At 45.6% G+C, this 13,181-nt stretch overlaps 1 protein-coding gene across 1 annotated transcript in view; it reads right to left on the bottom strand.

The window, feature by feature from the left end:
• Positions 1-11,515: 11,515 nt before the first annotated feature.
• Positions 11,516-13,181, bottom strand: part of THBS4 (thrombospondin 4) — a gene marked incomplete at its 5' end in the record, with an annotated part of 39,476 nt that continues 37,810 nt past the window's right edge. The window contains one exon of the mRNA XM_080362892.1: positions 11,516-11,835. Within this exon, the coding sequence (XP_080219018.1) occupies positions 11,774-11,835 (62 nt within the window). The 3' untranslated portion in view covers positions 11,516-11,773. The remainder of the gene's footprint in view (positions 11,836-13,181) is intronic.

The following is a 13,181-nucleotide window of genomic DNA, read 5'->3' on the forward strand; positions in this document are numbered from 1 at the left end:
TTGTAGTAACTGTGTCTTTTACAGGTTGCAGTGATAATTTGGAGTGCTGATTTGTACAGCATGTAATTCTTCTAAGTAGTATCTAGATAATTTCTTCCTAAAATATACCAATACTTCTGTAGAAATAGAGGATATGTAAGAATTTGACTGCCAAAGCATCTACTAAAAATTGTTTATCTAAGTATTAAATATATTAAATTATTGTATACCTAGATTGAGAAAGGAATGTAGCAATGATAATAGAGTATTTATTCTATTATAACTTTAAAAGGCACCTGAATATTTTATGCAGTTCAGGTGTGGTCCAGTTGGTAGCAGAAGGGGATTTCTACACACAAATTCTTAAATTCTGAATTTTGTCCAACTTTGCCAGCTCACTTAAACTGCAAGTTGTGTGTACTACATGGGGATTTAAAATACAGAACATTCTTTATTCAGAATGTTTGCTGTTGAGAAAATGCTAATTACAGGAGCACTGCCAGTTGCTGTTAAATTTAGAAGTGGAGTGCTCATTTACTTTTCTACGCTGCTCTTTCAACTTTTGTCTGAAGGTATCCCAGGATCTTCACTTCTGTTTCAATTACTAATTTTGTAGTATTTTAAATGCATTGGTGATCAGAAAAGGACTACAGTGCGTCATCTTCCTTTTCTGCCTGTGTGTCGGTTGGAAAGTATTCTTCTTAACTGCTATATTTTTATACTCCTCTGTTGATGTTAGTTTTGCTGTTGGGATGGGACTTAGCCAACCAGTCCATTAATGGAGACTAAACTTCTTTTGGAGAACTTCTGTTCCAAGCAGTGGAGTAAACATTCAGAACAACAAAACCAGATGACACAAATGTAACGGCAGCTGCCTTAGTACAAATGACTGACTTGACAGTATTAAACCCTATAATGTCACTTTTATTTGCTTTAAGCAGATGATTTGGTGGTAGAACAACAGCTCAGATGCCCTAAATGATGAATAAGGTTGAACTCACTATAGTTATCTACATCCTAGTGGGATGAATTTACGACTTGTGCTAGTCTCAAGGGTTTTGTCTTCTCTCTCTCCCTATACATATATATATATGTACAATGTGAAATATGCAGGATATAAACAAAATAAATCAACTTAGCAGTTCTTTTTTTGAAATATGATTGAGCCTTAAATCTTCACCCAATGCTTTCTGCAGAACAAAGAAAAGCACAACATAGAGGCCAATGAGATGGCAAAAATATTTGCCTGCCTTCTTTGTTCTGTTGCAATAATTGATGGCCAATGCACACCTGGTGAGTAATCCTGACATAACAGATCTCAGTACTGCTCCTGTTTTCATTACCAGTTTTAGCTGCCTTGTTGCTGTGGTATCTAAGGGCTTCTGTCCTGCTTGGAGCTTCCTAGGGGTGTGATCTTCCCAGCCCCATGCACTCTTACCTCAAATGAAATCTACAGGTCTTCAGTCCTGTATACTTCATACCACCTACCCCAGTGATTAGGGGCCTCAAAATACATGTCATTAGAACGGAGGGAAGGAGTCATCTGTCCAGAGGTGACTCTTGCTGCTCTTCTCCTTGTTCGCGCCTAGGGTAAAAAGCAGTTGAAACTTAGTTTTGACATTGAGTTAGAGAAGCAACAAACAGCTCTGGAGAGGGAGGCAGGGTTTTTTCTTTCCTTTTGCTTGTGCCGAGAGATTCTGATCTCGCCAAGAGCTCTGCTAGCATGGGGGCCCGTCAGTATGTCTCTGCCTGCATTTGGAGTCCAGCCATGCAGATCCTTCTGCAACAGAAAAAGCCCTTTGTTAATGCATTTACAGTCTAGAGACCTTTATCTGTCCCATCTCTAAGATTAGATCTTATGGACTGCGCAACGATGACTAACAGTTGTTGCGCTGAACTCATAGCAGCTATTCTGACAGTCTTGAACCCGTACTAGAGCTGTGAGCTGCAGCTGGTTTAGTCCAGGCTCTTGCTCCTCCCTTGGCAAATGCTGTTCCCTGAAGAACAGAGGCTCTCAGGAGTTACCTTCTAGTGCTATATGTGTTGTACTATGAGAACCCAAGAATGTTTTTTTAAAAATTAGCAATGTTTTTTATAGCAGAACAATCTGGGCAAGGAGCTCTACAGAAGGTGGCAGGCACTCTGTCAAGTTATAAGGTAGGGAATGGTAACTGTTCTCTGGTTCTGATAGCAGACATCCCAGTCACAAACGTGGGTGATCTTAATACATTTCTTAGCCAATGGATGTTCTTATTTCTTTACGAAAACACTTAGTTTACGTACGTAGTATATGCCTGCGTAAAGACTTCCTGCACCTCTTTGTGCTCTTTTTTTATATTTGTATTTAAGGAAATAGGTTTTGCACAGAGGAAACAGGGTTGTAAAAGGAAAGTCCACAATGAGGCATGAGTCCATTCTTTTTACACAGCGCTTGCCTTGTTGAGTTGCTCCTTCATCCTTCCCTTCCACCAACTATTTACCTTAAGGATCTCGATCTGCAGGTGGGGATGGGGCAGTGTCTGACTAGACTGCTTTATCTACTTCTGAGAAAACATTGTGGAAAAAGACCTCAAAAATAACTTTGAGGACCTGTGTGTCCATGCTGTGGCCCCAGGCCCAGCTATGGATCTCCAGGTCTTTCTAAAGAATCGGTAACTGTTGGCACCTGGGTGTGCAAAGCCTCTAGTTCTTCCATGAGGCATAGCTTCCTGCTGGCCAGGCAAATGTTACAGCCTTAGTGTTTGCTGTAAAATCTGTACTGTGAACTTCCATGTGCAACTACTTAGTAATATCCTCAGCTAGGGCCTAGTTCACAGGCTACAAACAGTTAACACAAACGGCCTTGTAAAACCTTTTGAAGAAGTGCCTTTATACCTACTGCTGTGATAGCTGATAATTCAGGTGGCACTGGAACTGGAAAACCTGACCTGAGCCTGTGACTGGGTGACATTGCCTTGTACATTACACCACTGTCTACAAGACACAGACCCGTGGTGCACGTGGAAGACCGAATAATCTGTGCTGACAAACCTCTGGGGATAAGACTGATTCAAATATTACCGTGCAGTGGAAGATGAACTGGGAAAACTCACAAATAGCCTGATGCTTTTGTAAATAAATGAATAGTTCTTGCTTGCATTTACATTTAAACTGTAAATAGCTAGCTTTCTCTTTCCATACCTGGAAGAGCAGGTAACTGCTCTGCTTGAGGTGACTAGCTTTGCAGTGTCTGTCCTGCCTTGTGCCGCAGTTGTTGATTGAATTTGTTCCCAGATATAAGTGAGCGCTGCAGCACTTCTGGCTCCTGGTATTTTGGGGCTGTGTAAAGTAAGGAAGCTGTTGTTACAAAGACAGGAAGACTAGAGTACATGTCCTGTATTGTTTCCTCTAGTTAAACTTGATTTTGAACTAATGCTATCGTTTAATGGACTATTGGAGGAACAGACAGTGTTGGCAGCAGTCAGTTTTGTTGGGAAGGTAAAACAATTTTATCGGCGTTTTCCTACTTTTCCAAATTTGTGGTCGTAAGAAAGGTCATTTGGAACCTCAGTGCTGCACTGCTCTCTGAGACTGGAACAGTTTTAGGTTTTCTCACGAAGGCAACTGAGAGCTGGGATTGCGACTGGTTCTTGTTTGCGGTCAATCAATGGGTTGGACTCAGAGGGCAAGTCCCTGAATCCAAATAGCTGGACTGACAAGTGAGACCACAACACCGTATGAAGAACGTGTGGAAAGCAGATGGACATGCTTGTTTGCTGTTTACCACCTCGTTCTTCAGAGTGTGCAGCTAGCCGTTGCAGCTGGAACTCCACTGTGATCACACATCAGAGTTACTGCGTGTTTGTGATACTCTTAGCTTTGTACTTCGAGCATTTCCATGAGGTTCAAAATGATCATACCTGCCTGGATAATTCAGTAAATCCTGGCTGGGTTGGGCCACTTTTGTCTGAAACGGGTAATTCAGTATTGCTAATGTATGCGTAGTCCAGAGAGAGGATTTGTCCCCTCACACAATCATAAACACTGCATGTCTATTTATTTATTTATTTTGTGGTTTAGCACCTTTTTACCAGTCTAGAAGCGCTTTGAGACTGTAAGCTATGCACATATAACTGCTTTATCAGCCACTGGTGCAGCCATTTCTGGGCTAGAACATTGCCATTAATGAAGCAGCCATTGCACTTGCAAAAAGGCTGTTTTTTAGCAGTTCTCTGGGTTTGACCAATGCATCAGGAAAATTTGAGAACTCAAGATAGTACTGCTTGAACTTTGGCCGGCAGCCCACAGTACCACGGGTGTCCCTGAGCAGGTTGGTAACAAAGTGATCCACTGACTGCTTTTAAAACATGCTGTAAAGATTTTATGCTATAAACTATTAGGCATTGCTTCTGAAGCTGATGAAGCATAATACCATGAGACTGTACCTGTGTGGTTAGATGAGCAAGATTATCTGCAGCTAAAATTTTGCTCTTATCTTTCCTTCTGGGCTTTAGAAGCAATGTCTTTTGCTTGCAGGCTGTATCTCCTCCTCATTTTATTTGCCTTTTTCTCCTCAGATTTGTTTTTTAAAGGCATTGTAAACCTGCTTTGCTCCCATTCTGCTTCTTGTCAAGTGTGATGTCTTTGGTGCTGGAAACTAGCAAATACTTCTCTGCCAGGTCTTGTTGGTCCTTTCTTCTTTACAGCAGGACAACCTGCAATGTTGAAGTGAAGTCAAGGATCGTAGCTTATTGTACAGATCGGTTTTCCTCTGCGAAATCTTGTTTTCTGAAGTGGCTTACAAGTTCTCGTGGGAGGAAAACACATAATCAGCACCGTGACATTGTACTTTGCATGTTCAATTTTGTAAACAGTAGTTTGAACTGTTTCACATGACTCTACAAGGGAATGCCAGGGGTCAAGTGCTTAGAAAGCTTTGGCTTTTTGTGCTCGTTAACAGGATACGTAGCTTGCGAACTGGTATGTCTCTGCATTTCCAACACTCCTATGGCAGAATGCCCGAGTGCCCCCGGATGGCGATGCAGACACACCATGCAGTGTTTGAAGCAGAAACTTTGGGAGACTGGCATGATGGCTGCTTTCTAATGCCCAGAGAAACTCCATAGGTTTCAAGTAGGCCTTGAATGCGGCTTTGTTTTGTCAAACCCAGTTTCAACTCCTTGCACACCCGTTCCATAGCGTTGTTTCTAAAAAGCTGGAATTTATTTCAGATACAAGCCACGCTGGCTGCCCCCCGTTTGCCAGTCTCCGATAGCTTCCAGTGCCGTGGGGTACAGCTGTTTGCACGGGCTCCGTGAGAGCCACAATCAGCTTTGAAACCACTCCAGCAGCCGAAAGCTTCCAGGGCTTTGCTCGCCAGGGCTGCGGGGTGAGCACTGCAGCCGCGCTTTTGCCAAAGAAGCCTCAGTGCAAAGCCAAGAAGAATTTTGGAAAGCTATGGGGAAACAATGTCTCATAACTCATACCGTAGCTTTATTTTTCCTCTTACCGGTGTCCAGGTGCTTAGTTTTTGTTGGACATCCATGCAAACTGTAAGTGAGGAGAATTACTTTCAGAGAAAATTGTTCAACTTGTTATATACAAGCTGAGAAGGTATTTACTAGGAACATGTGGATTCACTGTCTGCTTTTTGTTTACCACCAGTGAGTGGGGTTCAGTATCACGTATGCCATGTTTGAAAACTGGATGCAAAGTAGTCAAAATGTAAACACTTTTTCTTAATGGTGAGGGGATTTTAATTAGTCTTTTCCAAGGTTCTTAATATCTCAAGGGAACTTTTTTGGTGTGTATGTGTGGTTTTAGTTTATTGTGTTGTAGCCCAGTAAAGTGGAGGTTTGCTAGTTTATTTAACATTTTTTGCGAGTATTGTGATCTGTAATAACTGTAATGCTTTGACTTTTAAGGATTGGTTAAGATTTCAGAATTGTAAGATCTTAGTTGTAAAATAGTCAACAGCTTTGCCTTTTTAAAGCATGTTAATGGTTTTTATGGACACTTCCTTTTGTATACTGCGTGAATGTATTGTTATAGATTCCATGTTTAATGGACCAATAAAGTTTTTCTTAAGTTTGAAATGAATTGTCGTGATATATAAAAGCTGAAAAATCAACTCATTCTAGGAGAAACTTTAACTGCTTATCTCATATATTTATATATTTTTAATGAGCCAGTAGAAGTAAATTGGTTGAACCTTTTTGTTTATGACATCTGGATGTTGTTTAACTAACAAACAAAGTTGGCCTGTGTAATATTACATGGCTTCGCTATCCATGTTATTTCTGTGTTCCTTCAGAGTGTCATCTCGGAAGATGGCAGGTTTCACAGATTTGTTCATGGCGTCTGCTCTGCACAACCCAGCCCTGTGACACATGTCAGACACCTTTGACAACGCAAATAAAGTATTTTCCAGGCCAAGTTTAGCGCTGAGGCCCATGCAGTTGTTTGAAACAAGGATCTCCAATATTCTTCTCCTCTGCTCAGATGGTGGGTTGAGCAGCTGCTGAATTTGACACCTACATGCACACCACGAAAAGTGCTGCATCTCTGTGGGTCTGTCTCCCTTTCCCACCATCCACATTTGGGCTGTTGTGGACTCCTGTTTCATGGAATCAAACAATGGTTTGCGTTGGAAGGGACCTTCAAAGCTCATCTAGTCCAACCCCCCTGCCATGAGCAGGGACATCTTCAGCTAGATTGGGTTGCTCAGAGCCCCGTCCAGCCTGGCCTAGATGGTCAGGGATGAGACATCAACCACCTCCCTGGGAAACCTGGGCCAGTGTTTCACCAACATCATGGGAAAGATTTTCCTCCTCATGTCTAGCCTGAATATCCTCTCTAATTTAAAACCATCACCCCTTGTCCTGTCATAACAGGCATTCCCAAAAAGTCTGTCCCCATCTTTCTTATAGGCCCTTTTAAGTACTGAAATGCTTCAATAAGGTCTCTCCAGAGCCTTCTCTTCTCCAGGCTGAACAACCCCAACTCTCAGCCTGTCCTCACAGCAGAGCTGTTCCAGCCCTCTGATCATCTTGGTGGTCTCTTCTGGTCCCTCTCCAACAGGTCCATGTCTTTCCTGTACTGGGGCTCCAGAGCTGGACACAGGACTCCAGGTGGGGTCTCACCAGAGCAGAGCAGAGGGGCAGAATCACCTCCTTCCATCTGCTGGACACGCTTTTGATGCAGCCCAAGATATGATTATCCTGCTGGTCTACGAGTGCACATTGCTGGTTCATGTCCAATCTTTCACCCAACAGCACCCCCAAGTCCATCTCCTCAGGGCTGCTCTCAATCCCTTCATCCCCCAGCCTGGATTGATACCAGCGGTTTCCCTGACCCAGGTTCAGGACCTTGCACTTGGCCTTGTGGAACCTCATGAGGTTCGCATGGGCCCACTTCTCGAGCTTGTCCAGGTCCCTCTGGATGGCATCCTGTCCCTCACGTGTGTCAACCACACCACTGAGCTTGGTGTCATCTGTAAACTTGCTGAGGGTGCACTCGATCCCACTGTCTGTGTCATAGATGAAGATACTAAACAGTCCCAGTACAGACCCCTGAGGGACATCACTCATTACTGGTGTCCATCCAGACATTAAGCCATAGACCACTCTTCTCTAGGTGTGACCATCCAGCCAGTTCCTCACCCACCCAACAGTCCACCCATCAAATCCATATCTCTCCAAGTTAGAGAGAAGGATGTTGTGGGGGATTGCATCTGGGACTTTACAGAAGTCCAGACAGATGACATCTATAGCCCTTCCTTTGTCCACTGATGTAGTTATTCCATTGTAGAAGGCCACTGGTTGGTCAGGCAGGACTTGCCCTTGCTGAAGCCACACTGACTGTCTCAATCACCTCTCTGTCCTCCATGTGCCTCAGCACAGCTTCCAGGAGGATCTGTTCCATGATCTTCCCAGGCACAGAGGTGAGGCTGACAGGTCAGTAGTTCCCAGAGTTCTCCTTTCAACCCTTTTTAAAAATGGGTACAGCGTTTCCCTTTTTCCAGTCACCTGACTGCCGTGACTTCTCAAATATCATGGAGAATGGCTTGGCAACTGCATCAGGCAGTTCCCTCAGGACTCTGGGATGCATCTCTTCAGGTCCCAGAGACTTGTGTATGATCAGGTTCCTTAAGTGGTCACAAACCTGATCCTCACTTAGACTGGGAGGGACTTTGCTCCCCCAGTCCCCTCTCGCCGTTCCTTTTCCACTCGAGAGGTGTGGGAAGAGAGCTCGCCTGCAAAGACTGAGGCAAAGAAGTTGTTGGCTACCTCAGACTTCTCCTTGGCTGTTGTTACCAGTTTACCAGTCTTGCTCATCACAGGGGCTACACTTTCTTTGATGTTCCTTTTCTGGCTGACATACCTGTACACGCCCTTCTTGTTATTCTTTGTGTCCCTTGCCAAGTTCATCTCCAGCTGCACCTTGGCCTTCCTGGCCCCATCTCTGCACAAGCCGGCAGTGTCCCTGTGCTCTTCCAGCACCCCTGTTCCTCTGCCACAGCCTGTGCGTTTCCCTCTTGCCCTTTAGTTTCACCAGCAGGTCTTGACTCAGCCGTGCCGGCCTCTTGCCCTCCTTATCCCATTTCTTACACCTGGGGATCAAGAGCTCTTGTGCTCTCTGGAAAGTGTCCTTAAAGATCTGCCGGCTCTGTTCTGCTGCCTTGTCCCTGAGGGCAGTTTCCCAGGGAATCCAGCTGACTAACTCCTTGAAGAGCTGGAAATTGGCTTTCCTTCCCAAAATTCAGGGTCCTGACTATACTCATCACCCATCCCACATCCTTCAGGACTGTGAACTCTGTGTGTGATCACTGCAGCCCAGGCTGCCTCCAGCCTTGATGCCACCAGTTAGCTCACTTGCCCTGGTGACCATCAAGTCCAGTATCTCATCCCCCCTGGCAGGGCGGTCTATTACCTGGCTTAGAAAGCCTCCTGGATTACCTACAGCTTGTCGTGCTACTTTTCCAGCAGATGTTGGGGTGGTTGAAGTCCCGCAGCAGGACAAGAGCCTGCAAGTGTGATGCCTCCTGTAGCTGTAGTGAGAAGGCTCCATCAATAGTCTCCCACTGGTTGGGCGGCCTATAGTAACACCAACCACATTCCATTTGCAACCTGCCTGCTGGTGCCGGTTGCACCCACGCCTCAGAGCTGACTAGACCTCTGCCAGGACATGGGTTCCCTGCCATTAGCAGAAACTGCTGACTCAGTTTCAAAGGGTCAAATGGCAGCTGCTGTTGCCCACACAGCTCTGGTGCACAAGGGCATTCTGGTGCACGGAGCTGGGAGGCTGTGCCTTCCAACCAAGGTGCAAAGCAGAGAGCCGCTCCCCAGTGGTGCTGAGGTCTGCGAAAGCCGACCGCTTGTGCTCAGCAGCCTCCCACCAGTCTGCTCACACTTGCCTTCACCCCACCCTGAAGCATCCTGGCAGGATGTTCTCTTCTGGTATTTCAAACTAGGAGATGGTCTTTAGGGAACGGAAGCATCCTAAGTGTGTTTGTCATGGTGCTGGTAGCAGACAGGAAAGAGTTAACCTTTGGTGAGAGGTTAGACTCTGCTGCAGGAGCCCCAGGACTCTGGACTCCAAAGCAGCTGCAGCTGTGGCTCCCGCTGAGCACAGCCTGGCTGCGCAGGCGGTGGGGCAAGAGAGAACTGCACATTCGGTTTTAGAGGTGTGGGATTGCAGCGTCTTTGCTGGCCAGATGCCACAAACAGAGCTATGTCTGCGTTGCACAATAGTCCAAGGCGCTCATCTGAACGCATACACGCAGGGTCTGCATGGTCTCTGGTGGGAATGTGGGGGGCAGGAGATTTCCCAAGAGTGGACTATGACCTTGGGACAAATCTTCGCATGCAACAGCTGGAGTTGGCAGTTCCTGACCTTGCAGGCTACCCAGCAGTTTGTGTGTCAACACAGCAGACGTAGCGCTCTCCAACATCCCATTGTAAGGCCCCAACAGCATCTTCTGAAACGAAGTTCTGGCCGGCAGAGCTGTGACTGGTCTCTCTGGCTGTCAGTTGAGCAAGTTTTCAGCTGGGGGAGGTTAAGGAGCTCACAGCTTCATCTAATTACCTGTGACAACATGAGAGCCAGAGCCTGCATCTCATCTTCCAGACTCCAGTGGCCAACAGCCGTGGTGCAGGCTGGAAGGGACCCTGGAAATGGACAAGTTCCAAGGCAGCAAACTGGTGTGGCAAACGGCCAGGGCGGTCCCTGCCAGGCCCCGTAGCAGGAGGAGAGGCTCTGGCTGCAGGAGTGATGGCTGTGCGGCAGTTCAGAGGCTGCCGTCACGTTCTGTGATGGAGCTGACGTGTGCTGTCATGCCCTGACCAGCACACACTGCAGCCAGGTGAGGGTGGGCCAGGCCGGTTGTCTGCACTGCGAGGAGACCACTTGTGCGAAATGCGTGGGCTCCTGTGTCCCCTCCTTGCTGTGGGGCTCTGGGGTCCCTCTCAGGACAGGCCCCAGGGCTGCACTGCTCTCAGAGCCCTGGCAGCTGGGAACAAGCTTGTGCTGAGAACTCTTCCCATAGCCCAAGCCTTTGGTAGCACCGTAGACATTAACAGAATTTTTACTGTATTGAGAACAGGAGACACTTTTTCTGTTTGTTTCAATACTCTCACCTGATGATTTAACTCAGCATTTCCCCCGTATTCTTGTGCTGAGAATGAGCCACGGCTGTTCGTTTTCTCAGGGCTATTTCTGATTTTGAAAACCTCACTGTATTTCCCCCTCTGTGTGTTTCCTCCCTCCTCCTTCCCCCAGGCTGAAATACAGTTTACCATTGTCCTTCATGAAGTAATTATCCTGCAGGCTGCAATACCCTTTTCTCCAGCTGTCCTTGGAGCTTGCCCTCCCTCCCTTTCCTAGCTCCATTTTCAAAAAAGAATGTAATAGGAATGCACACCATATTCAAAGCCTTCTATACTTCCAATTATAGAGTGCATTGTGACACGATTTTTTTTGTCTTTTATTTTCCTAATGCTTAAAGCAATATTTTGGGTTTTTAACTTCATGACTTCTGTACGGTTGCAGTCCCTGCTGAGAGAGCTTGGCTCTGAGTAGGGGCAGCTGGTCAAAGCCTGGCTTTGTGTATGTAAAAGTTAAGATTACTTTCCTTATATAGGTGATTCTGCATTTACCTCCAAATGTCTTTTTTGGCTTTAGCCATACGCAAGCCCTAAGATGTAACTATAACACCCTGCAGTCAGCTTTTTTGCTTTTACAGGATAGTGTCACTCATAGTTACCTGGGAGTAGGAGGGCAGGGCGGTCTAATAGTGGTCAGTGTAGGTCTGCTGAAGCTCACCAAGTCTCCCCAGGAGTTAAACTGCTCTAAAGGAGATAAAATCTGTTCCTAGCAGGACTAGAAAGGTACTAAGAAGCACTTAGCTGGGCCAGACAGCTCCCAACCATTTCATGCCTGGACACAACCTGTTGTTTCTGACACGTTCCAGATAGATAGAAAAAAATTGCACTTTCTTCCCCACCCTGTTTAATACTGAATCCAAAACAGCAATAGATTAAAAACTGTCCTGAGAATGTTTTAAGCAAAGTGTCATTCCTTCATATGCCGGTCCCTTGTTTTTAAGCAAATTTGAAAATAAGCGAAGCCCCAGTCTATTTTATCTCCTTTTTATTTTCACTTTTATACAAAAAAAAAAAAAACAAACAACAGTCTGACATAGTCACATCAATGAGAACAAGCTGCAGTGTGCACGCTTACAACAACAATCATATAAGGATTTAAAATATATATTGTTTTATTGTTTGCAATAGCAATGTTAGTTGGCGTTTCCTTCTTAAATATCCCCAACGCCAAATTGCTGAGCTTGAAATTCTTGGAAGTCCTCTGGGATGGTGTCTGAAAACAAGAAAACATGCAGAAGTTCAGTCTCTTCTGACAAAATCAAGGAGCACTTTAATTAATGAATTACTCACCAGCCCTTGTGGTTTTTTTTAGGTAACATGCCTTCTCTTTTGTTTACACATTAAGAATAAACATTAAGATTTCGGTTTTAACTGTACACCACTGAAAAGCACAGAGAGGGTAACAAGACAGTGAGTGCTGCAGTACCAGCCCATAAAGGAGTCACGTCAATCTGCAAAATATATTTCCACACAAAATCTCTGTGGCTTCCAATCTTGTATTTTTATTAATAAACGCTGCCCAGAAAGGCACAGAAAGGGCTGTCTTGTTCTGCACCCAAGAAATGTTTGTAGCGTCAGCGTCTCGCTCATGTCTCCTAATTCTACTTCCCCGTGTTGATTTCCCATGCTGCAAGAAGGGACAGAAACATGAACACAAGGACCAAGAGCAACTAGTAGAAAAACTTCAGAACTGGTGGGGGGAGTTGCAGATGAGTCCATGCCACAAGAGTAGCGACAGCTCTGTCTGAAGCGCTGAGTTTGCCGTGTGCCTTTGCCAGACCACAGAACATTTTATCTGAGGAGCCACAGAGCTGACCGTAGGGCTGAAGCTGCAGCCAGACACGGAGCCACAGCACCGAGGCTCAGCTGCGTTACCACAGCTCTACTTTGATTGCTTCCACCCTGATGCAGGACAAGTAACTCTGAACTCAAAAAATACATTAACTATATAAACACACACAATATACAGAAAAAAAGGAGTATGTCCTTTGCTTTTTATTGATCCCTACTTCTCGGAAGGCTCGAAAATTCTTTTTAAGCTTCTTCTACAAATGTAGGAACTTGTCTGAAATGGAAGCAGGGGTTCCTGGGGACTCCAGAGACTTCTCTGAGTGGTTTTCAATGACTTACTGCAGTGCCTGCAGCAAAGCCACTGTCTGCTCGCTGCCTGGAAACTATCTATGACTTCAGTGGCAGCTTTGAAACATGTTTTCTGGGAAATCACATACTGTTTGAGACTCTTATCAAGGAACTTTACATTATAATCACCACTGTCTACAAGGTCCCCTGTTTATCCACGACCTCCAAGCATCAGCCTAGGTGTACCGAGTGCCCAGGAATCTGAGTCCGTCACCAGAACAGGCCACAGAGCCCAGGTCTGGCCGTGCAGCAGCTGTGTCCCTGCAGACCTGTAGTTGGTCTTCTTGGATCTATTCCTGCTTGGAAAACTATTCCAACTTGGCTGGTAACTCATTTTCCTAAGGCTGCCTGGTCAGGTAGGGGTTGATGCTGAAAGGAAGGGGCCAGCCCCTCCAACCCCACTTCAAGCTAGCCGAACAG

The sequence above is a fragment of the Nesoenas mayeri genome (assembly GCF_963082525.1).
Source record: "Nesoenas mayeri genome assembly, chromosome: Z".
Classification (NCBI taxonomy): Eukaryota; Metazoa; Chordata; class Aves; order Columbiformes; family Columbidae; genus Nesoenas; species Nesoenas mayeri.